Genomic DNA, 23,805 nt, shown 5'->3' with positions numbered 1-23,805 from the left:
GGGGAAAAGTTGGTTAACTGCCTTGATCAGGGGCAGAATGACAGATTTTTACCTTGTCAAGTTGGCGATTTGATCCAGCAGCCTTTCGGTTACAGGCAAACGCTCCTACCCACCAGGCCACCTGCCGTGTTCTTAATGTTTTGTGCACTCAGTGTAGATTTGACAAATCTCCACCAAAACTGAGGAAAATGACTGATGATAATACTGCCTTACTTCTAGTGTGGTGGTGGCGGTGCCGTGTTGCTGCTTGCTGTAAGGACTGTATTTGGGCTTCAAGGGTTTCCCGGCCACTCGGTCTTTGTGCCTGCGACTGGAAATGTGCTGAAACAAGTACAAAAAAGGATTGACATAAGTCCTGTAGGCGCATGAAATATTACCTTTCAAAGTCGTTCATACTCATTTGAAACATAGTGTATATACAAACTCAATATGGCCCACGTAAGAAAATCACTAAACTGGCACTGATTTCGTATTTCTTCAGAGCTAATCAGTTTGATCTAGTTGATTGTAGGACATATCTCAGTGATGGGAAGCTCTGGTCTTACAGGGTCGCAGTATGTGCAGGCTTTTATTCCAGCCCAGTACTAACACATGATTAAATTGAAATAATACATTTTAAATCAAGACTAGTTTATCAGGTTTTTTAACATTTGGAACAAAAGCTTGCACATACTGCGGCCATCCCAAAAATGACAACCCATGCCTTAGGCCTGTTCATTATAAATGTGAAGTTATTAACTGCTAATTTTGGTGGAGATTGACAGTGTAATTATGAGATACCTGTGGGAGAAAAATATAAAAGCCACCCGCCTAGTGTTTAACTCATGGAGGCGATATTCTATGAATTAGAGACTTCATATGATCAACTTTGCAAGATGACATATCATACTATAGACATTTCAAATGTATTTGACTACACAGGCAATGGCATGGCACATACACAAAAAGTTGTAGAAATAAAAAACTATACCGCGGTACAGGATTTTGTGACGAAGACGGAGTGTTGTGTTGCACACACACTGAGGCAATTGTTCTGCCAACTCAATCCACTTGTTGTACAGAGGTAAAATGTATTATTTTGGATTTGTGATCAATTCAATGAATACATGTTGAGATTGTCTGTAATTGTCTATTTCTTTACCTGTTTGAGCTGGATCTCTGAGTTGACGTGGACATCACAGATTTCGCAGTGAAACATCTTATTCTGCAGGCCTGAGCCTTTGGTGATGGTGGCCTGGACCTTGAGCTTAGCCCCTGGCCTGGGATAGGCTTTGATGGGCCCTGCTCCATCCCTCGCCTCCAGCATCGTTTTGTGCTTGGAACCTGGTAAGGATGTGGAATAACAAGCAAGCAAATCAAAGAGGCTATTCGTCACGTATAAAGGGTGCTCTTGAGCCAAAAGGGGCACATCCCATAGATGGACAGAAATTACACCTCCCCAGACAATACACATATTATTACATTATATGTACAGTATATGAACCATAGCCAAAGTTTCACGTGAACAATTAGCAACTAGTAGATTCCATTTAGCCGACCTGTGTTGTGGGCCTCGAGCTGGGAGAGGGAGTTGACGGCCACTTTGCATAACGAACAGTAGAGGAGCTTCTTGGCCTTCTCCTCCTCTGATTCGTCGGAGTGCTTGCACGGGGCGGGGGCAGCAGGCACAGCAGGCACTGGGGTTGGTTTAGCGAGGGTGGGCTTTGACATCTCTGGGGCCGGACTGGCAGGTGTGGGCTCACACAGAGGTTTACACAGGATAGATGAGGGCGCCAATGCCAGGCCAGCAGCTGGGGGGAAATGATTTTGAAGACGCCATGGTGTAGAGATTGTTTGGATGTAACCCTATTTTAACTGGAAATCCAACAGATACAACAGTTAAACCACCTCATAACCCACTTAACACAGTGTTGTGCTACAGAGTTAGTAAATTAGGGGTATTGGGCTTTTTTTGGTGTGTGTGTTTTATTAGATAGGACACGAGCTCGAAACCACGCTTGCACGGCTGTATTCTGGAGGCAGCGGCTTAGACCGCTTGACCACGACAGGCCACAGAATTGGCATTGATACACGCAATCTGTGATCAATTGAATGAATGAGTTGAGAGCCTTTTCTCTCTCAAACTAGTCTGAATTGCATGTCTGTAAGGTATTGATACATGCCCTTGTTACCATAAGAGAAGATGGTTTTATCTAACCTTATTCAAACCTAACGTCATCTGACTTCCATCTGTTCAGGATTGATGAGTCAGAGACTCCCCATTTTGGACCGGTTTCTTCCTTTTCGTGACTATGAATTAGCCAGTAAATTTGAGCTGACCTGTGGAGGAACAGACCGTACACACGATGGTGCTTCTTTTAAATATATATTTTTTTACAGGCAATCTGCAATTGGTACATAAATGAATTATATATATCCATCGATTCTTTAAGAATACACAGTAAATTCTGAATGCCACATGAGCTTAATTCAACTGTCGTGACCGATCAGAACCCAAAATATAAGCTTGTTCTACTCCATTGTTTGTAAACAATGTAACTGTTGATGGCCACTTTGCCTATAATGTTGCTATCATGGAAGGTCATTCCCTGTATCCATAGCTTTGTCTATGAATTTGCAGGTGCTTACATTTATCCAGCCACATCCCTAAGCTGTAGCGGGGTTAAACTTATTCACAATATGCCTTGCTCATATCGATATCATAACAAATGATTGATATTGGGATCCACCACTACTTATCCAGCACGAATACATCTATCATTAAACCAAGCAACTGCCCAGGTGGTAGCGTAGCCTACCATTCCCAACTCAGATCAATGGGTATTGCAATCCAACACCACTTTCATTTGTCAGTGACTTTAGCAATCCAACGCGGCACATTGATGTAGGCAGCACATTCAAATGACCCTGACACATGTTCACAAGCTCCTCTAAGCTGAGGTATAACAATGACACACAGAGAAGCACATACACACATTCACAAACACACTTAACATCATCACAAGTCCAAACGCTTGAGACAAAGGCCAATAAGACAACGGCTGTATAGAGCATGCAGCATAAATATTCGGAGTAGACAATGGGCCTGTCCCAAATGGTACACTATTCCCTATATCGTGCGCTACCTTTGACCAGAGCCCACATAGGGTTCTAGTCAAAAGTAATGCACTGTGTAGGGAATAGGATGCCATTTGGAACTCAACCTTAAACAAGATGAGCTATTAACCTGGTTGTTCAGAGCTGCAGGCAGTGACAGCAATACTGGAGGAGGAAGAGGAGGTGGTGGAGGATATGAATCTCTTTCCTCTGTCCTGGCTGGGTGTGCTGTTGTTCTTCAGGGTCTTATGTTTAGGGGTCTCCTGCGCTTTGAACTTCTTGGCATGTTTGCTGCCTTTGTAGTGTGCATCGGCTTGGCTCTACAAAGGGGAAGAAATGAACTGTTCCGTCAGGCTAATTTCTAACACAGAGGTTACTGCCACACACATGCACGCACGCACGCAGGCAGGCCAAGGGCTGTTAATGTGACCTTATTACGGCCACACCAGCAGTCACGGGTCATGATGACCAAGGTCAAATTCCACGTGACGGTAACTAGGCTTCTCTAAGCTCTGATTCTACTGATGGTCATTAGTAGCCTACCAGACTTGCTAACTGCCTGGTACTGGGGACTCTATTGTCCCACTCATCACTCAAAAATATTTATCAAACACTTAATGAGAGCCCATGAGGTCATGTTGCACAACAATTCTATAGGCTATGTAATTGCGTGAGAAAACAGAGTTTTGAAAGCCTCTATTAAAAACAGGATGATCCCATCAGCTTTCTATAGGCTAGGCCTACTATATTCATTTATCAACTGTCCTAATATTAAGATGATCATTACACACATATATTATTTAGTATATGTAAAGACAACATTAAATTAACAAGAGTCTGATGGGGTGACAATATATCACTTGTGAATGATATACTTTCACTTGTGAATGATGCCCAGCTTGTACAGTAAGGTAAGAAACAGAGCATTGCGACTTTTTCAAATCATAGTCACACACCTTATGTAGCCTAGACCATAGGCCTATATGTTTTGATAAGGTTTGTATCACAATTGTGGCCAAATAGCTTCTTAAAATTAAGCACATTAGTCTGCTTTATAACTGGTGTAGAGCCTAACTGGCATCTGTACATAGGCTGCATGTGAGTTTCAAGTTTGGGGAAGATCATTTTCACCATAAAAATGCACCTTTATAATACAGCACTACATGCATAATTGCATTTGCTGTTACTTTCGGAAACAGTGTATTACTGCTAATTAATTTTATTTTGTAATATTCACATTTATAGCCTACTACCTTGTGCACATTGATGCGCTTATAATGTGAAGAAATAGCCTAATAGTTTATCAACATTTTAAGCTAAACGGTTCTGATCTGTTACATCAGCCTCAATGCTTTTAAACATTTTTTTGATGCGAGTATGTTTGGAATATTAATTTATTGCACAGAAGGACAAGTTGACTACAAGAATAGATCAACTTTTGTACTATGGAGGAATAGTAGATTGACATAGGCTAGTTCTTTTGCTGTTCGTTAGGCCTACTCATCTTGTTGGCTGATGAAAAGTAGGATAAATGTGGACACTTCTAACATCTTCAATATGCTCTTCGGAATTTGATAAGAGGGACACACGCAGTTGCATCCCTGATGTGTCTGTCTTCATTCACTTGTTACCTACTTCTTAGCTGAAATTATCATGTGACTGGCATCGGCTAATAAGTTTTGAGATATCTGAGAGAGCAACGTGAGCGAGAGGTGCTTTGGAGCATTGCAGCCATTTTAATTTTTGGATGAAAAACGTTCCCGTTTTAAACAAGATATTTTGTCACGAAACGATGCTTGACTATGCATATAATTGACAGCTTTGGAAAGAAGACACTCTGACGTTTCCAAAACTGCAAAGATATGGTCTGTGAGCCCACAGAACTGATGTTACAGGCGAAACGCAGATAAAAATCCAACCAGGAAGTGCCGCATTTTTTGAAACCGCCTCATGCCAATGACTCCTTATATGGCTGTGAATGCGCTACGAATGAGCTTACGTTTTCCACATATTCCCCAAGGTGTCTACAGCATTGTGACGTCTTTTTAGGCATTTTCCATTGAAGAATGGCTGTAAGGGACCATATATAGCATGTGGTCACATGGTGTCTCCCGCAGAAAATCTTGTGTAAAATACTGGAGGTAGCCATTTTTCGAATCGCTTCTTATGAGAAACCAATTGCCTCAACGGATATATTATCGAATATATATGTTAAAAACACCTTGAGGATAGATCCTAAACAACGTTTGCCGTGTTTCTGTCGATATTATGGAGCAAATTTTGAAAATAGTTTGGCGTTATAGTTGCAACATTTTCCAGTCGATTTCTCAGCCAAGCATGATGAAGAAACGGGAGCTATTTCTCCTACAAAAATAATATTTTTGGAAAAAAGGAACATTTGCTATCTAACTGGGAGTCTCCTGAGTGAAAGCATCTGAAGTTCTTCAAAGGTAAATTATTTAATTTGGTTGCTTTTCTTATTTTTGTGAAAATGTTGCCTGCTGCCAGCAGAGCCTAGCATAGCATTATGCCATGCTAAACTTACACAAATGCTTGTCTAGCGTTGGCTGTAACGCATATTTTGAAAATCTGAGATGACAGTGTTGTTAACAAAAGGCTAAGCTTGTGTTTGAATATACAGTGCCTTGCGAAAGTATTCGGGCCCCCTTGAACTTTGCGACCTTTTGCCACATTTCAGGCTTCAAACATAAAGATATAAAACTGTATTTTTTTGTGAAGAATCAACAACAAGTGGGACACAATCATGAAGTGGAACGACATTTATTGGATATTTCTTCCAGAATGGTCCTGTATTTGGCTCCATCCATCTTCCCATCAATTTTAACCATCTTCCCTGTCCCTGCTGAAGAAAAGCAGGCCCAAACAATGATGCTGCCACCACCATGTTTGACAGTGGGGATGGTGTATTCAGGGTGATGAGCTGTGTTGCTTTTACACCAAACATAACGTTTTGCATTGTTGCCAAAAAGTTCAATTTTGGTTTCATCTGACCAGAGCACCTTCTTCCACATGTTTGGTGTCTCCCAGGTGGCTTGTGGCAAACTTTAAAGAACACTTTTTATGGATGTCTTTAAGAAACGGCTTTCTTCTTGCCACTCTTCCATAAAGGCCAGATTTGTGCAATATACGACTGATTGTTGTCCTATGGACAGAGTCTCCCACCTCAGCTGTAGATCTCTGCAGTTCATCCAGAGTGATCATGGGCCTCTTGGCTGCATCTCTGACCAGTCTTCTCCTTGTATGAGCTGAAAGTTTAGAGGGACGGCCAGGTCTTGGTAGATTTGCAGTGGTCTGATACTCCTTCCATTTCAATATTATCGCTCGCACAGTGCTCCTTGGGATGTTTAAAGCTTGGGAAATATTTTTGTATCCAAATCCGGCTTTAAACTTCTTCACAACAGTATCTCAGACCTGCCTGGTGTGTTCCTTGTTCTTCATGATGCTCTCTGCGCTTTTAACGGACCTCTGAGACTATCGCAGTGCAGGTGCATTTATACGGAGACTTGATTACACACAGGTGGATTGTATTTATCATCATTAGTCATTTAGGTCAACATTGGATCATTTAGAGATCCTCACTGAACTTCTGGAGAGAGTTTGCTGCACTGAAAGTAAAGGGGCTGAATAATTTTGCACGCCCAATTTTTCAGTTTTTGATTTGTTAAAAAAGTTTGAAATATCCAATAAATGTCGTTCCACTTCATGATTGTGTCCCACTTGTTGTTGATTCTTCACAAAAAAAATACAGTTTTATATCTTTATGTTTGAAGCCTGAAATGTGGCAAAAGGTCGCAAAGTTCAAGGGGGGCGAATACTTTCGCAAGGCACTGTACATACTGTATTCTACACCATCTACTGCATCTGCCTATGCCATCGCTCATCCATGTATTTTTATGTACATATTCTTAATCAGCCGTTTACATTTGTGTGTATAAGGTAGATGTTGTGAATTTGTAAGATACTTGTTTGATTTTACTGCATAGTCAGAACTGGAAGCACAAGCATGTTGCTACACTCGCATTATCATCTGCTAACCATGTGTATGTGACCAATACAATTTGATTTGATTTGATTTAGTCTATGAATTTGAGAGTGGTTGCATTTTTCCAGCCACATCCTTCAGCTCTTTACTGAAACTGTGGTGTTGGGTACACTTAGTTAATGTTTCAATTAAGGATTGCCACTATAAATACCTTCAGTAGAGTAATAGTGTTATTATACGACGCAATCCTCTAGACTGAATTACTTTTGTGCCATTAATATCAAGCAAAACTTTTGAAGTCGAGAACAAAATTCTTAGTATTGGAAACAAAAATAATGAACTTGAAAGCGAAATTTAAACCCAAATGTAGTGATAGCATGTGATTTCATCATGTGGCTCTCACACACACACACACACACACACACACACACACACACACACACACACACACACACACACACACACACACACACACACACACACACACACACACACACACACACACACACTTCACAGCAGTCACTCTCTAAACCAACGGTTGTGTACAAGAACATACTTGTTCATTTCCCCCTAAGGCTGTTGCTGCCACACTGGCAGTCATAAGTTATGACCGGAGTACAATTACATGTGACCATTGAGTCACAGTAATCTCCTTTAATGCACTCTGGACATACATTGGTACAACCCAACTCCCTAACAATCATCAGGTCGCTAATGACCTAGTACTCAGGGCTCTATTTTATTTAACCTTTATTTAACTAGGCAAGCCAGTTAAGAACAAATTCTTATTTACAAGGACGGCCTACCCCGGCCAAACCCTAACCCGGATGACGCTGGGCCAATCACAGTGCGCAGCCCTATGGGTCTCCCAATCACAGCCAGTTGTGATTCAGCCTGGAATTGAACCAGGGTCTGTAGTGACACCTCTAGCACTGAGATGCAGTACCTTAGACCGCTGTGCCACTCATCAAAATAGTATGTGCTTTAACAACTTACCTCACTGTGATTGATTCATTTGAAGAAAGAAGTTGAACAACAGGTTGAAACTAAGTGGATGTTGTTTCAAAGCCTAACAAAATGAAAGGTGATGATTAATTCAAAACACCCATTCAAACCACAAATTAAAATAATGACTGTGATGTTATACAACTTTAGCCTACAGCATATTACGTAAAGCAGAAATACAAATTTGAAAAATGATTTAAGATGTCTTTGTTACATAATTGGTTTAGCATCTATTGCAAAATTAAACAAATTCTAGTAATCATCTTTGACTGTGGACTGTATTATAATGCATATTGGATGGACTGGTTACCTTATACTACACTCCAAATGTTTTATCCATGAGTCTGGGAGAGAACGTATAGGCCTAAGCGAGCTGTTGGTTTATTGATTGTGCAGGACGATTTACAGTTACCCTAAAATTGTAGCAAATTTGTATTTGATTTTGAATAGCCTAGTAATAGGGCATTTTTATGTTTTCATAATTAATAGGCTGACATATTACCTTTAGCTACAGAATATCTATCACGATCATTATGAGAGACGGACCAAGGTGCAGCGTGTTCTGAGTTCCACGTATTTTATTCAGTGAAACTTAAAAAACCAAAATAAAAAACAATAAACAAGAAACGAACCGTAACATACGTCTGGAAACTAGCACACACACAAACAATATCCCACAAATACAGGTGGGAAAAATGGCTACCTAAATATGATCCCCAATTAGAGGCAACGATGACCAGCTGCCTCTAATTGGGAACCATACAAAACACCAACATAGAAGGAAGGCTCCGCCCTTGGAGCTGGACTGGATACCGTGCCTGGACTGGACACCCAGGCGCAGAGGAAGGCTCCGGCCTTGGAGCTGGACTGGACACCGTGCCTGGACTGGGCACCGACGCAGGAAGGACCGGGCTGGGGAGATGCACTGGAGGCCTGGTGCGTGGAGCCGGCACAGGTGGCACTGGACTGGTGATACACACTTCAGGGCTAGTGCGGGGAGCTGGCACAGGACGTGCCGGACTGGGGAGACGCACTGGAGGCCTGGTGCGTGGAGCCGGCACAGGTGGCACTGGACTGGTGATACACACTTCAGGGCTAGTGCGGGGAGCTGGCACAGGACGTGCCTGGACTGGGCACCGGAGCAGAGGGCTCCGGCCCTGGAGCTGGGCTGGCCGCCGTGCCTGGACTGGGCACTGGCGCAGAGGAAGGCTCCGGCCTTGGAGCGGGACTGGACGCCGTGCTAGGACTGGGCATCGGCGCAGAGGAAGGCTCCAACCTTGGAGCTGGACTGGATACCGTGCCTGGACTGGGCACCGGCGCAGAGGAAGACACCAGCCTTGGAGCTGGCACTGGAATTACTGGGCTGGGGAGACGCACTGGAGGCCAGGTGCGAGGATCCGGCACAGGTGGCACCGGACTGGTGACACGCACTTCAGGAAGGGTGCAGAGAACTGGCACAGGACTCACCAGACTGCTGACAGGCTCTTCAGGTCGGATGCCGTGCAGAACACACCTACACAACATTTCTCTCATCTCTCCCAACTTCTCCATCACCTCCCTGACGGTCTCTGGCTCTTCACGGTGAGCTGGCACAAATGGCTGATGCCCCGCTCTTCCACTCTCCGCTGCTCCGCCGACCACCCCTTGTGCCACCCCCCAAAGAAAAATTTGGGGTTTCTGTGGCCACGGTCCCCGGCGTAATCGCTGTCCTTCCACCTTCCTTTGTGTCTCCTTCCAAGGAAGGGTCTCACAACCTCACAACATTTCTTCCCAGGTCCAAAACTACCTCTGTCACACGCTGCTTGATCCTGTCACGATTGTGAGGAGAGATGGACCAAGGCGCATGTGTAGAGTTCCACATCTTTATTTCGGTGAAACTCCAAAGCAAAACAATAAACCAACATCGAAACGTGAAAGTAGTGCACTGATCTAATAAGGTCATCTTCTTCCCCCTCTCCTTTATTCCTTCCTCAAGAGCACAGAGAGAGGGGCTGGGCCTCCCGATTTGCGCAGCATTCTAAGGCACTGCATCTCAGTGCATGAGGCATCACTACAGACCCGGGTTCAATATCAGGCTGTATCGCAGCCAGCCACAACCCGGGAGACCCATGAGGTGGTGCACAATTGTCCCAGCGTCGTCCGGGTAGGGTTTGGCAGGGCGGGATGTCCTTGTTCCATCGCGGTCTAGAAAGTCCTTGTGGTGTGCCGGGCACATGCATGTTGACTTTGGAGTTGTAATGGTGTTTCCGCTGACGCAATGGTGCCGCTGGCTTCTGGGTTAAGCGAGCAGTGTGTCAAGAAGCAATCCAGCTTGGCAGGGTCGTGTTTTGGAGGACGCATGGCTCTCGACCTTCGCCTCTCCTAAGTCCACACGGGAGTTGCAGCGATGGGACTACCAATTGGCTATCAGGGGTACAAAGTGCAACAAAAAATATAGAGGGGCTGTCTACAGTCAAATGACATGGGTTTTGTGGAGAAAACATGTTACTATCGATGTTGCCGAACAGATTTCACTTGGTTTCCCAAATTATGCACTGGGTAGCTGTAGGAACAAGGTTGGAGAGCCCATGGCATACAGAGTTTGGGCAGAATATCAGAGAAAGAATACATTCCTACGCATGCCCAAAACTACAGTTTCCTTATTGGTTTACAGAGAGAATATCATGACATGAGGAAGACCTAGGATTACATTTGACATTTTAGTCAGAGCAACTTACAGTCAGTGCATTTAACTAAGGTAAGTAAGACAACCATATCACAGTCATTCCAAGTAAAAATCCCCAACACTACTACTCTAGCTTGGTCCCATATATGCTTGTGCTATAGGTATGTTTGTTGCTGTAAGGCTATACAGCACAAACAGATCTGGGACCAGGCTACCTATATACTATATACCTCCTTGATTTTGCATGGCCATCTGAATCACTTGTCAGTCTAGTGCTCCAGAGCAAACTCATGCTCCCTCCTACCCTCTTTCACCCTGTACACCTGGCAATACCTGGCTATTGGAGGCGTGGCATAATCCTTGATTTGTACCAAATGTGTAAGCACAGGCCACTTCAGCCTTGTTATAGCTGCCACCATAGAAACAGAATCTTGATTCTAAACTCAGCAAAAAAAGAAACGTCCTCGCACTCTCAACTGCGTTTATTTTCAGCAAACTTAACATAATGTAAATATTCGCATGAACAAAACAAGATTCAACAACTGAGACATAAACTGAGCAAGTTCCACAGACATGAATAATGTGTCCCTGAATAAAGGGGGGTCAAAATCAAAGTAACAGTCAGTATCTGGTGTGGCCACCAGCTGCATTAAGTACTGCAGTGCATCTCCTCCTCAGTGACTGCATCAGATTTGCCAGTTCTTGCTGTGAGATGTTACCCCACTCTTCCACCAAGGCACCTGCAAGTTCCCGGACATTTCTGGGGGGAATGGCCCTATCCCTCACCCTCCGATCCAACAGGTCCCAGACGTGCTCAATGGGATCCGGGCTCTTCGATGGCCATGGCCATGGATATTCCATTCTTGCAGGGAATCAGGCACAGAACGAGCAGTATGGCTGGTGTCATTGTCATGCTGGAGGGTCATGTCAGGATGAGCCAGCAGGAAGAGTACCACATGAGGGAGGAGTAAGTCTTCCCTGTGACGCATAGCGTTGAGATTGCCTGTAATGACAACAAGCTCAGTCCGATGATGCTGTTACACACCGCCCCAGACCATGATGGACCCTACACCTATAAATCGAACCCGCTCCGGAGTACAGGCCTCGGTGTAATGCTCATTCCTTCGACCATAAACGGCAATCTGACCATCACCCCTGGTGAGACAAAAACGCAACTCATCAGTGAAGAGCACTTTTTTTTACCAGTCCGGTTGTTGCCGGTGATGTCTGGTGAGGACCTGCCTTACAACAGGCCTAAAAGTAATGTCCAGCCTCTCTCAGCCTATTGCGGACAGACTGAGCACTGATGGAGGGATTGTGCGTTCCTGTCCCGCAGTTGTGATGTTCGGATGTACCGATCCTGTGCAGGTGTTGTTGCATATGGTCTGCCACTACGGGGACGATCAGCTGTCCGTCCCGTCTCCCTGTAGCGCTGTCTTAGGCGTCTCACAGTACAGACATTGCATTTTATTGCCCTGGCCACATCTGCAGTCCTCATGCCTTCTTGCATGCCTAAGGCACGTTCACGCAGATGAGCTGTGACCCTGGGCACCTTTCTTTTGGTGTGTTTCAGTATAAAGACCTATTTAGTGTCCTAAGTTTTCATGGCTGTGACCTTAAATGCCTACCGTCTGTAAGCTGTTAGTGTCTTAACGACCATTCCATAGGTGCATGTTCATTAATTGTTTAAACCCTTTTACAATGAAGATCTGTGAAGCTATTTGGATTTTTATGGACTATTTTTGAAAGACAGGGTCCTGTTTCTTTTTTTGCTGAATGTATTTCTTTGGAAGCCACTATAGCTGTGGTGTTTAGAGACTCTACAGGTATAGTAGAAGCCTACATATAAAACCACTCAATAAAGTTTCCGTAGAAAGAACAATGGATCCTCTATTCAGTGAATAAAAGCTTCTTCCGTCTCTTCAATGAATCAGCTTCTATTCCCATCTGATTATTCTCTGCCGTCTAGATTTAGGTATCGTCCCAAATGGCACCCTATCCCTATAAAGTGCACTACTTTTGACCAGAACCCATAGGTCTTGCACAAAATAGGGAATAGAGTGCCATGTGGGATTCAGACATAGAAGTAATACATCAACGTGTTCGTGGTTATCTCATTCCCTTTCAATTCACTAAAGCTTCACCCCCAAACATACAATAACAGTGGCAGCGGATTTAATGCTGTAAATTGCTATCTAACTTCACTAGCTTCCTTTGGGAAATATTCTTGGGGTTAGATCTTCACTCACTCAGAGTACGTGCCTTGAGGGGAACATACATGGAACTGGATTATATCAATCACATTTTAATCTATAGTGCCAAACACAGACGCGCACCCAGGCGCCAGACACCTGGGTTCAAATACTATTTGAAACCCTTCAAATACTTTTAGCATTTGCCTTAGCCTACTTCAAGTGCAGAAGGTGCCGTTTGCACTTTTGTGACTATTCTATTGGTTCCATTGTGCCAGGCAATCTCAAAACCCAGCTAATGTATTTATAATGATTTCAAAAGTATTTAATCAAGTTTGGCATGCATGCACGCACACACGCATGTACGCACACACACGCACGGGCACACAGACACACAGTGTCATATTTCAGTGTCAAAGGTAATTATATTCAGCCCTAACCAAAGTTCATGAGGCAAACTTGTGGGATGTCAGGAAGTTGCAAACACTACTGAATTTTTGATTGGTTGGGTTTCCTCCATTAGCTGTCTACTTTAACAGGTCTCTGTCCCTCCATGCATCCTTACTGAAACAAAGTCGTGTTCATTAGGCACCAAACTGAAGAAAACAGCCTGAAATAGGGAGGGACTACTTAGACTCGTCCAATAAGAAAAGCTCATTTTTGTTTTCCATTGTGTCCTAATGAAAATGACCCCAATCACCTGTCATTCCACCTCAGAAATATGACAATACAGTGCATTCGGAAAGTATTCAGACCCCTTGACTTTTCCACATTTTGATAGGTTACAGCCTTATTCTAAAACTGATTAAATAAAACAATTTCCACGTCAATCTACACACAATACCCCATAATGACAAAGTGAAAACAGGTTTTTGAAATTATATATATTATATTATATATTAAATGTAAAAAACAGATACCTTATTTACGTAAGTATTCAGACCCTTTGCTTTGGAATCAAAATTGGGCTCAGGTGCATCCTGTTTCCATTGATCATCCTTGAGATGTTTCTACAAATTGATTGGATTCCACCTGTCGTAAATTCAATTGATTGTACATGATTTGGAAAGGCACACACCTGTCTATATAATGTCCACAGTTGACAGTGCATTTAAATCAAATCAGATTTTATTTGTCACATACACATGGTTAGCAGATGTTAATGCGAGTGTAGCGAAATGCTTGTACTTCTAGTTCCGACAATGCAGTAATAACCAACAAGTAATCTAACTAACAATTCCAAAACTACTGTCTTATACACAGTGTAAGGGGATAAAGAATATGAACATAAGGATATATGAATGAGTGATGGTACAGGGCAGCATACAGTAGATGGTATCGAGTACAGTATATACATATGAGATGAGTATGTAGACAAAGTAAACAAAGTGGCATAGTTAAAGTGGCTAGTGATACATGTATTACATAAGGATGCAGTCGATGATATAGAGTACAGTATATACGTATGCATATGAGATGAATAATGTAGGGTAAGTAACATTATATAAGGTAGCATTGTTTAAAGTGGCTAGTGATATATTTACATTATTTCCCATCAATTCCCATTATTAAAGTGGCTGGAGTTGGGTCAGTGTCAATGTCACTGTGTTGGCAGCAGCCACTCAATGTTAGTGGTGGCTGTTTAACAGTCTGATGGCCTTGAGATAGAAGCTGTTTTTCAGTCTCTCGGTCCCAGCTTTGATGCACCTGTACTGACCTCGCCTTCTGGATGATAGCGGGGTGAACAGGCAGTGGTTCGGGTGGTTGATGTCCTTGATGATCTTTATGGCCTTCCTGGGTGGTGTAGGTGTCCTGGAAGGCAGGTAGTTTGCCCCCGGTGATGCGTTGTGCAGACCTCGCTACCCTCTGGAGAGCCTTGCGGTTGCTGGCGGAGCAGTTGCCGTACCCGGCGGTGATACAGCCCGGCAGGATGCTCTCGATTGTGCATCTGTAGAAGTTTGGGTGCTTTTGGTGACAAACCGTATTTCTTCAGCCTCCTGAGGTTGAAGAGGCGCTGCTGCGCCTTCTTCACAACGCTGTCTGTGTGGGTGGACCAATTCAGTTTGTCTGTGATGTGTACGCTGAGGAACTTAAAACTTGCTACCCTCTCCACTACTGTTCCATCGATGTGGATAGGGGGGTGTTCCCTCTGCTGTTTCCTGAAGTCCACAATCATCTCCTTAGTTTTGTTGACGTTGAGTGTGAGGTTATTTTCCTGACACCACACTCCGAGGGCCCTCACCTCCTCCCTGTAGGCCGTCTCGTCGTTGTTGGTAATCAAGCGTACCACTGTTGCGTCGTCCGCAAAGTTGATGATTGAGTTGGAGGCGTGCGTGGCCACGCAGTCGTGGGTGAACAGGGAGTACAGGAGAGGGCTCAGAACGCACCCTTGTGGGGCCCCGTGTTGAGGATCAGCGGGGAGGAGATGTTGTTGCCTACCCTCACCACCTGGGGGCGGCCCGTCAGGAAGTCCAGTACCCAGTTGCACAGGGCGGGGTCGAGACCCAGGGTCTCGAGCTTGATGACGAGCTTGGAGGGTACTATGGTGTTGAATGCCGAGCTGTAGTCGATGAACAGCATTCTCACATAGGTATTCCTCTTGTCCAGATGGGTTAGGGCAGTGTGCAGTGTGGTTGAGATTGCATCGTCTGTGGACCTATTTGGGCGGTAAGCAAATTGGAGTGGGTCTAGGGTGTCAGGTAGGGTGGAGGTGATATGGTCCTTGACTAGTCTCTCAAAGCACTTCATGATGACGGAAGTGAGTGCTACGGGCGGTAGTCGTTTAGCTCAGTTACCTTAGCTTTCTTGGGAACAGGAACAATGGTGGCCCTCTTGAAGCATGTGGGAACAGCAGACTGGTATAGGGATTGATTGAATATGTCCGTAAACACACCGGCCAGCTGGTCTGCGCATGCTCTGAGGGCGCGGCTGGGGATGCCGTCTGGGCCTGCAGCCTTGCGAGGGTTAACACGTTTAAATGTCTTACTCACCTCGGCTGCAGTGAAGGAGAGACCTCATGTTTTCGTTGCAGGCCGTGTCAGTGGCACTGTATTGTCCTCAAAGCGGGCAAAAAGTTATTTAGTCTGCCTGGGAGCAAGACATCCTGGTCCGTGACTGGGCTGGGTTTCTTCTTGTAGTCCGTGATTGACTGTAGACCCTGCCACATGCCTCTTGTGTCTGAGCCGTTGAATTGAGATTCTACTTTGTCTCTGTACTGACGCTTAGCTTGTTTGATAGCCTTGCGGGGGGAATAGCTGCACTGTTTGTATTCGGTCATGTTACCAGACACCTTGCCCTGATTAAAAGCAGTGGTTCGCGCTTTCAGTTTCACGCGAATGCTGCCATCAATCCACGGTTTCTGGTTAGGGAATGTTTTTATCGTTGCTATGGGAATGACATCTTCAACGCACGTTCTAATGAACTCGCACACCGAATCAGCGTATTCGTCAATATTGTTATCTGACGCAATACGAAACAGTGTGGAGTCAGCTTGGTCGGACCAGCGTTGGACAGACCTCAGCGTGGGAGCCTCTTGTTTAAGTTTCTGTCTGTAGGCAGGGATCAACAAAATGGAGTCGTGGTCAGCTTTTCCGAGGGGGGCTTTATATGCGTCGAAGTTAGAGTAACAATGATCCAAGGTTTTACCACCCCTGGTTGCGCAATCGTATGCTGATAAAATTTAGGGAGTCTTGTTTTCAGATTAGCTTTGTTAAAATCCCCAGCTACAATGAATGCAGCCTCCGGATAAATGGTTTCCAGTTTGCAAAGAGTTAAATAAAGTTTGTTCAGAGCCATCAATGTGTCTGCTTGGGGGGGGATATATACGGCTGTGATTATAATCGAAGAGAATTCTCTTGGTAGATAATGCGGTCTACATTTGATTGTGAGGAATTCTAAATCAGGTGAACAGAAGGAGCCATGAGGTCGAAGGAATTGTCTTTGGAGCTCAGAGACAGGATTGTGTCGAGGCACAGATCTGGGGAAGGGTACTGAAAAATGTCTGCAGCATTTAAAATCCCCAAGAACACATTGGCCTCCATTATTCTTAAATGGAAGAAGTTTGGAACCACAAGGACTCTTCCTAGAGCCGTTCGCCCGACCAAACTGAGCAATTGGGGGAGAAGGGTCTTGGTCAGGGAGGTGACTAAGAACCCGATGGTCACTCTGACAGAGCTCTAAAGTTCCTCTGTGGAGAAGGTAGAACCTTCCAGAAGGACAACCATCTCTGCCTCACTCCACCAATCAGGCCTTTAGTGGCCAGATGGATGCCACTCCACAGTAAAAGGCACATGACAGCCCCCTTGGAGTTTGCCAAAAGGCATCTAAAGACTCTCAGATCATGAGAAACAAAATTCTCTGGTTTGATTAAATCATGATTGAACTCTTTGGCCTGAATGCCAAGCGTCATGTCTGGAGGAAACCAAGCACCATCTCTACAGTGAAGCATGGTGGCAGCATCCTGCTGTGGGGATGTTTTTCAGTGGCAGTTTCTGGGAGACTAGTCAGGATTGAGGGAGAGATGAACAGAGCAAAGTACAGAGAGCTCATTGATGAAAACCTGCTCTAGAGCGCTCAGGACCTCAGACTGGGGTGAAGGTTGCCTTTCCAACAGGACAATGACCCTAAGCACACAACCTAGACAATGCAATTGTGGCTTCGGGACAAGTCTCTGAATGTCCTTGAGTGGCTCAGCCAGATCCCAAACTTGAATCCGATCAAACCTCTCTGGAGAGACCTGAACATAGCGATGCTCCCCATTCCAACCTGACAGAGCTTAAGAGGATTTGCAGAGAAGAATGGGATAAACTCCCCAAATACAGGTGTGCCAAGCTTGTAGCTTCATACCCAAGAGAACCTGAGGCTGTAATCACTGCCAAAGGTGTTTCAACAATGTTATTGAGTAAAAGGTCTGAATAATTACAGAAATGTGATATTTCAATATTTTTTTATTTTTATAGATTTGCAAAAAATTTCAAAACCTGTTTTTGCTTTGTAATTATGGGGTAGTGTGTGTAGATTGATGATGGAAAAAAAACAATAATACATTTTAGAATAAGGCTGTAATGTAACTAAATGTAGAAAAGTCAAAGGGTCTGAATACTTTCCGAATGCACTGTACCTCTGTTTTTCTACCTGCCTCCCAGAGGACACCACACAGCCTGTGGGGTTTGAATCGCCTGACAAGTGGGGCGAGGCAATATTAAATGACATGGTTTTGCATGGAGAGAGATGAAGGGCAATATAAAATTGACAAAGCCATTGATTATAGACTTCATACAGAAACTGACAAGGCCCATTCAGAGTGACACTGAGAGCCTTCAAGCCTTAAGAAATGGTATTAGTTGGTTATATATTTCCAGCCTCTGACTTTCTATATATATATTTTTTTAATTCTCCTTGATCAATAATGCAGGGCAAATGCATGCCGGTTTGGCCAAATGATAATCATGATGTTTTGGATATTCTTTAAAATCTGTAGAAAGGTCATTGGAGGGAAGGGTGTTTGGCATACATTTGAAATCTGTATCCAAAATAATTTGAGAAAAATTCATTAAAGTTAAAAACATTTTGGCCTTACTCAGGACGCCATCTGTAATATGAGTGTGAGTATTGGAAAGGGTCAAATTGAAATATATTTGAGAAGCATATGCATAACCATGGTAGCAATTGAAAGGGATCACTTTGGAGATCATGGAGAAATTATTAAACCAAAAGGTGAGGACACAACAGTTCACCTGACACAAGACTGAATCCAAACATTTGTCATGACTTTGTCCTGTTGGGTGAGGGTCATAAAACCAACTTTCTCCCTCTACACATTCTAGTTCAGATTCACATTCAGATTCACATGGAATTGTTGTGCAATTGAAATGTTTAAATATGAAACTAATTGTGAAAATATTAAATGTAATTTTAGCCTTCTGAATGAGAGAATTGTTTTCAGAAGTCATTTTATGCTGACTCAGTGGCCCCACCCAAGTGAAGAGACATTGGCTGGAGAGGGATGACCGAATTCACATCAGACTAAGCAAACCCCAGCATGAGCTGTGGTTGTGAATGGTTAAGACCCCTACAAACGATAAGACTAGACAACCATCCCACGTGGAGTATTGGCGAACACAGCTGGAAATGGTTAAACTGTGAGGCTATCGATTCACTACAGAACAAGTGTTAGTAAATACATAATTAAACCAATTTGTATGTTGCCGATTCATTATTGAAACTAGGGTTTGTGCAGATAAAGAATTTTACGACGATCAGATGAGACTGATAGAAGGTAACAATTAGTAATCATTAATGGAAGACTGTAATTAGAGTTATATTCGGGAAATGATAACTCTGTAACTCTAAACATTTTCCCGTGGTGCCCCGACTTCCTAGTTAATTAATGTTTACGGGATTAGTTTAATCACATAATAATTAAACCTAGAGAACGGATTTGATTTAAATACGTCTTCACATTTAATGATAGTCCAGACATCACACATTACACTGTTGGTTTAATGTGCATTTTACATTTACTGTACTTTTCGCAGCATTTGTCAATAACGAAATCTGAAAATACTCTGGATACATTCATTAATATAATAAGAATTCATGGAAATCTAGGGTAGGTGCAACATAAGACAAAAAATGACAAGGGTTCAAATTAGAGGTCTCACTGGTGTCTCCAAGTTGCCACACATCTCTCCAAAGTGTGCACAGTTCTTAAGTAATTTAATTCATATGTGATTTTCTTTGCTCGTCTGGCTGTGCCATTGAGGAACTGAAGCAAGCATTCTTGTAGTTTTTTATTTGGAACACAGCCCTGCATCCCCACCATCACACAATTACTGTTGTTTACACAATCCAAAAACAGCCCACTATAAATCGCAATCTGGGTCAGGTGGGCAACATTTGAAAGCTTATTCAATTGCTGACATGACTCGCTATAAAATACGATCTTACAGTGATAGCCTTTCACAAGGCTCTTCAGAGATAACACGTTTGGTGCTCACAGAATGGAGTCATGAGTGCATTCAAGTGAGTGTTCCATGGCACATTTTCTCCAAAATACGACAAACATCGGCTCATTCTGTTCAGAACAACACAGGAAAAATGCCATGTCATCCTTGTAACTGTGCATCAAACATAGTGATCATAAACATTGATACTGTAAATTACATGAATTTTATAATACGGAAATGTAAAGAGCACATTCCCCTCACTCAGACAACAAAATATTTGCCAAAGTAGCCCAATTTGCTGCGAGGATGGGGGCATCTTCTTGTTGCACTTGCTGCTCAAGTTTAGAACAGCTGTCAGTTGAATAGTATACAGAGCTGTAAAGTGGAGACCCTGGGCTCCGACATCATGTACTGTATAGAATGTTACAGCCACTAAGTTCCAATTTAGGCACTTATCAGTGACCAAATCTGCCATTTGAAGCATTTCCTGTGAATTTAGGCTCTGCGAACACGGGAACATTGGCTTTAAAACGTACATTGCAGATTGAATCCCGGACCTTTCTATGAATTTAATTTGGGGAAGACGCAAAACATCATAATTATATTTTGGGTAGTCTGGCGTGGAATGCCTCTGCAATGTTGTTGATATTGAATCAGCTATGCTCTCAATCACACAGTAACCATGGCACATAGTAACCAACTTTTTTCATAAAGCGTTTCAGAGTAAGAGTGCTAATCTAGAATCAGGTCCACCCCATGTCCATGTAATCTAATTCATCATGATTGAAAATACAAAACTGATCCTAGATCAGCACTCTTGCTCCGAAACACTGACGAGGTCAGGAATAAGAGTTCAGCACTACAGTTCAGTAGAAACGGAAGATTCTTGGATAATCATTGAAACGCACTGACAAGAAAGAACCTCCCCTAATACCCTCCCTTGAAACTTCCATTATGTACCAAAGGAGTTGGTAAGGAATCTTAAAAGTCAATGATCCAAGTCCTGTTTCACCCATAGTGCTGTGGTTTGTTTGATTTTATGACCATGATGAGTGGAGGACAGTGGAACCCTCCTCTTCCACAGTAGGGCTTATTTCACAAGATCTCACTCTTTTTTCCTCCTCTCTCTGTCACTGTCTCTCTCTCTCTCTCTCTCTCTGACTGCATCTATTTGATGAGCCTTTCAGAGTCAACTGCTAACTAATTACACAGGGCAGAGAATGTCAACTCCACAATACTTAAACACTGCAACACTTAAGCTCTCTTGAACGCTGCCTGTCTACAACAGTCTCAAACACCCTCAGTCATTTCACATGTCTGGCGAGAGTATGAGAGAGGAAAACACTTGGACCGAGGACAATAGAGCCCAGCTGCTGTCAATTGAAGAGGCATTAAACAGGAGACACAACAAGCAGTATGTTAACGAATAGCACATCGCCCCACTAGAGACAGTGGTCCACCCCACTGTTTTTAGCTCCCGAGTGGCACAGCAGTCTAAGGCACTGCATCTCCGTGCTAGAGGCATCACTACAGACCCTGGTTCGATACCGGACTGTATCACAACCGGTCATGATTGGGAGTCCCATAGGGCGGTGCACAATTGGCCCAGCGTCGTCCAGGTTAGGGAAGGGTTTGGCTTGGGTAGGCCGTCATTGTAAATAAGATTTTGTTCTAAACTGACTTGCCTCGTTAAATAAAAGTTAAATAAAGAACACATTTAAAAAATTCCCCTTCTGCATGATCCATAACATCCTATAGAGTTGATTGACTGTCAGAGAACTTACATTTGTCCTAATATGGATGCCAGCAAATAGATGTCTTGATATCATTAATTGTATTAATCATACATTATCGTACTCCCTGAACCTTTAGAGTAGACTGTCTGGGAACACACACTTAATATAGCTACCTGAAGACAAATGACAATGCACAAAGCTGAGTGAGTGAGTGAGTGAGTGAGTGAGTGAGTGAGTGAGTGAGTGAGTGAGTGAGTGAGTGAGTGAGTGAGTGAGTGAGTGAGTGAGTGAGTGAGTGAGTGAGTGAGTGAGTGAGTGAGTGAGAGAGAGAGAGAGAGAGAGAGAGAGAGAGAGAGAGGATTCCCATGTACTCACATCTGAGTTAAAGCGCAGTTGGCAGATGTTGCAGGAAATAACTTGCTTTCTCTTCGGCGCGATGGAGACTCCAAATGTGTGATTAATTACGGCCTTCTGCACAGGGTCCATCTGGAAAACAAGCAGAGCACATAGAGACCAGATTAAAAATAAAGGGGGAGAAAGAGAAAAGGAGAGAGAGTATGTGTGTGTGAGAGCAGGGGCGCAACTTTGACTGGCAACGGGTGGGAAATGTCCCCCCCAATTACCCCCAGTAATCAGTGTGTACTTGCTACTCTTTAGTTGACTGATGTAACTGGCAAGGTAACTGCTGGTAACTGCTGCTGAGCTAGTATTGTAACTGACATGTAACGTTATCGCATGTTTCATCCCCTTTCGACTGAGGTGAATGAATAAATTACAGTAGCCACCACAGCCAGATCAGCCCTAGCCTGTAGTTATCTGTCAGATAGTAGCGTCATGACGTTGGAATAACCACCTTATATCGTTATCTAACAGCAGTTGTTTGTATGGAATAGTTTTGTAGCCTTTGTGTTGTCATGTTTCAGAAGTAAATGAACCTGGCAAGCTTTCGCCAGTTGATGAACCATCATTTTTGCCTCAATCAAACTAGACCTGAATCAAACGATGAAACCATCAGCCATACAATCGAAGATTGATATTCGGATGCTTTTTCAGTGCTATGAGAGTTATATTAGTCAGTATGTCAATGTAACGTTATTGATCTGTCAGTATCCCAAGCTAATTCCCTACTGTTCACACTGACACAGTAAAAAACAGCTCTAACATTACAGGCTTCACTGTCATGGTGCACAGTAGTGATCTGCGCTGCTCCCGCCCGCACCGGTTGGCTTTCTGTCGGACTCCCACTCCCTACTGCAAGAACTGGTCTCAAACCCAACCGCAGTCCCGCAATGTTATTTTAGGCGTATGTGACTTAGCTCACTTGCCTGCCATGTTCCCAGGGATTTTGCGCCCTGTAGGCAATATCAAATGTGTAAAAATAACTTAAGAAATAAGTTAAAATACCAGAGATTCTGACATGGCCCTTACATTGTATTACTGGGCTATATCAGCCAATATGTGTCGATGTAGTTTGAAGAGAGCAGAATTGGAGACACTTGCATTTCATCTTGAGCTATTTTCATAGCCTATCCTTTAGGAGTGGGAAGATTTTCAGACGGCGAAATATGTGTGATCAATATTTAGGCCTATTACTATTCAATGTAGTAAACTATAGCCTAACCTATAGCCTTATCATGGGCCTATTTAGAATAACTGCCCTGTGCTTCTCTGCCCATGTATACACAGGCTGTAGCCACCGAGGTAAATAGTGTTTCAGGTTGGATATTCGACTGATATTTGCCTGTAGCTTTCCTCATGGCCACCAACAGCAGTTAGGGACCGTCAACATAGTGACAAATCAAAATGTAATCTAATTTCAATAGCTCTTTAACCATTACTCCTAAAACTTTCAAAACTGGTTGTAGCTAACCCGATGGCATAGACACACATTTTCCACACTTTTGTTTTGTCGATTTACATCTCGCACAATTTTTTATTATTTATTTACATTTTTGAATTTCAAAAGCTCATTGGTCATCTGACCTATTGAATCGAAACAAGGTTCAGAATGTTCACTCAGTGGACACCTTTAGTTTGTCCATTTTCATCTCACACATTTTACATGAATTTTTCTCAATTAAAATTTTCAATAGTAATAGTTTAATAGTACTAAAGGGTGTGCAATGTGTAGGACCACTGAGTTGACATTCTGAAACGTGTT

The 23,805-nt window shown here is 43.3% G+C and overlaps 1 protein-coding gene across 2 annotated transcripts in view; it reads right to left on the bottom strand.

Moving 5' to 3' along the window:
• LOC118370107 (zinc finger protein 385B-like) overlaps nt 1-23,805 on the bottom strand; it is a 143,431-nt gene that overhangs the window by 5,759 nt on the left and 113,867 nt on the right. For both annotated transcript variants that reach the window (XM_035754907.2, XM_035754908.2), the window contains 5 exons: nt 22,020-22,130; nt 3,227-3,416; nt 1,539-1,790; nt 1,142-1,323; nt 214-321 (listed from right to left, as the gene is read on the bottom strand). In XM_035754907.2, the coding sequence (XP_035610800.1) occupies nt 214-321; nt 1,142-1,323; nt 1,539-1,790; nt 3,227-3,416; nt 22,020-22,130 (843 nt within the window). The remainder of the gene's footprint in view (nt 1-213; nt 322-1,141; nt 1,324-1,538; nt 1,791-3,226; nt 3,417-22,019; nt 22,131-23,805) is intronic.

This window comes from Oncorhynchus keta, chromosome 37 (genome assembly GCF_023373465.1).
Source record: "Oncorhynchus keta strain PuntledgeMale-10-30-2019 chromosome 37, Oket_V2, whole genome shotgun sequence".
In the NCBI taxonomy this organism is placed as follows: Eukaryota; Metazoa; Chordata; class Actinopteri; order Salmoniformes; family Salmonidae; genus Oncorhynchus; species Oncorhynchus keta.
This window is presented reverse-complemented; position numbering and strand designations above follow the sequence as displayed.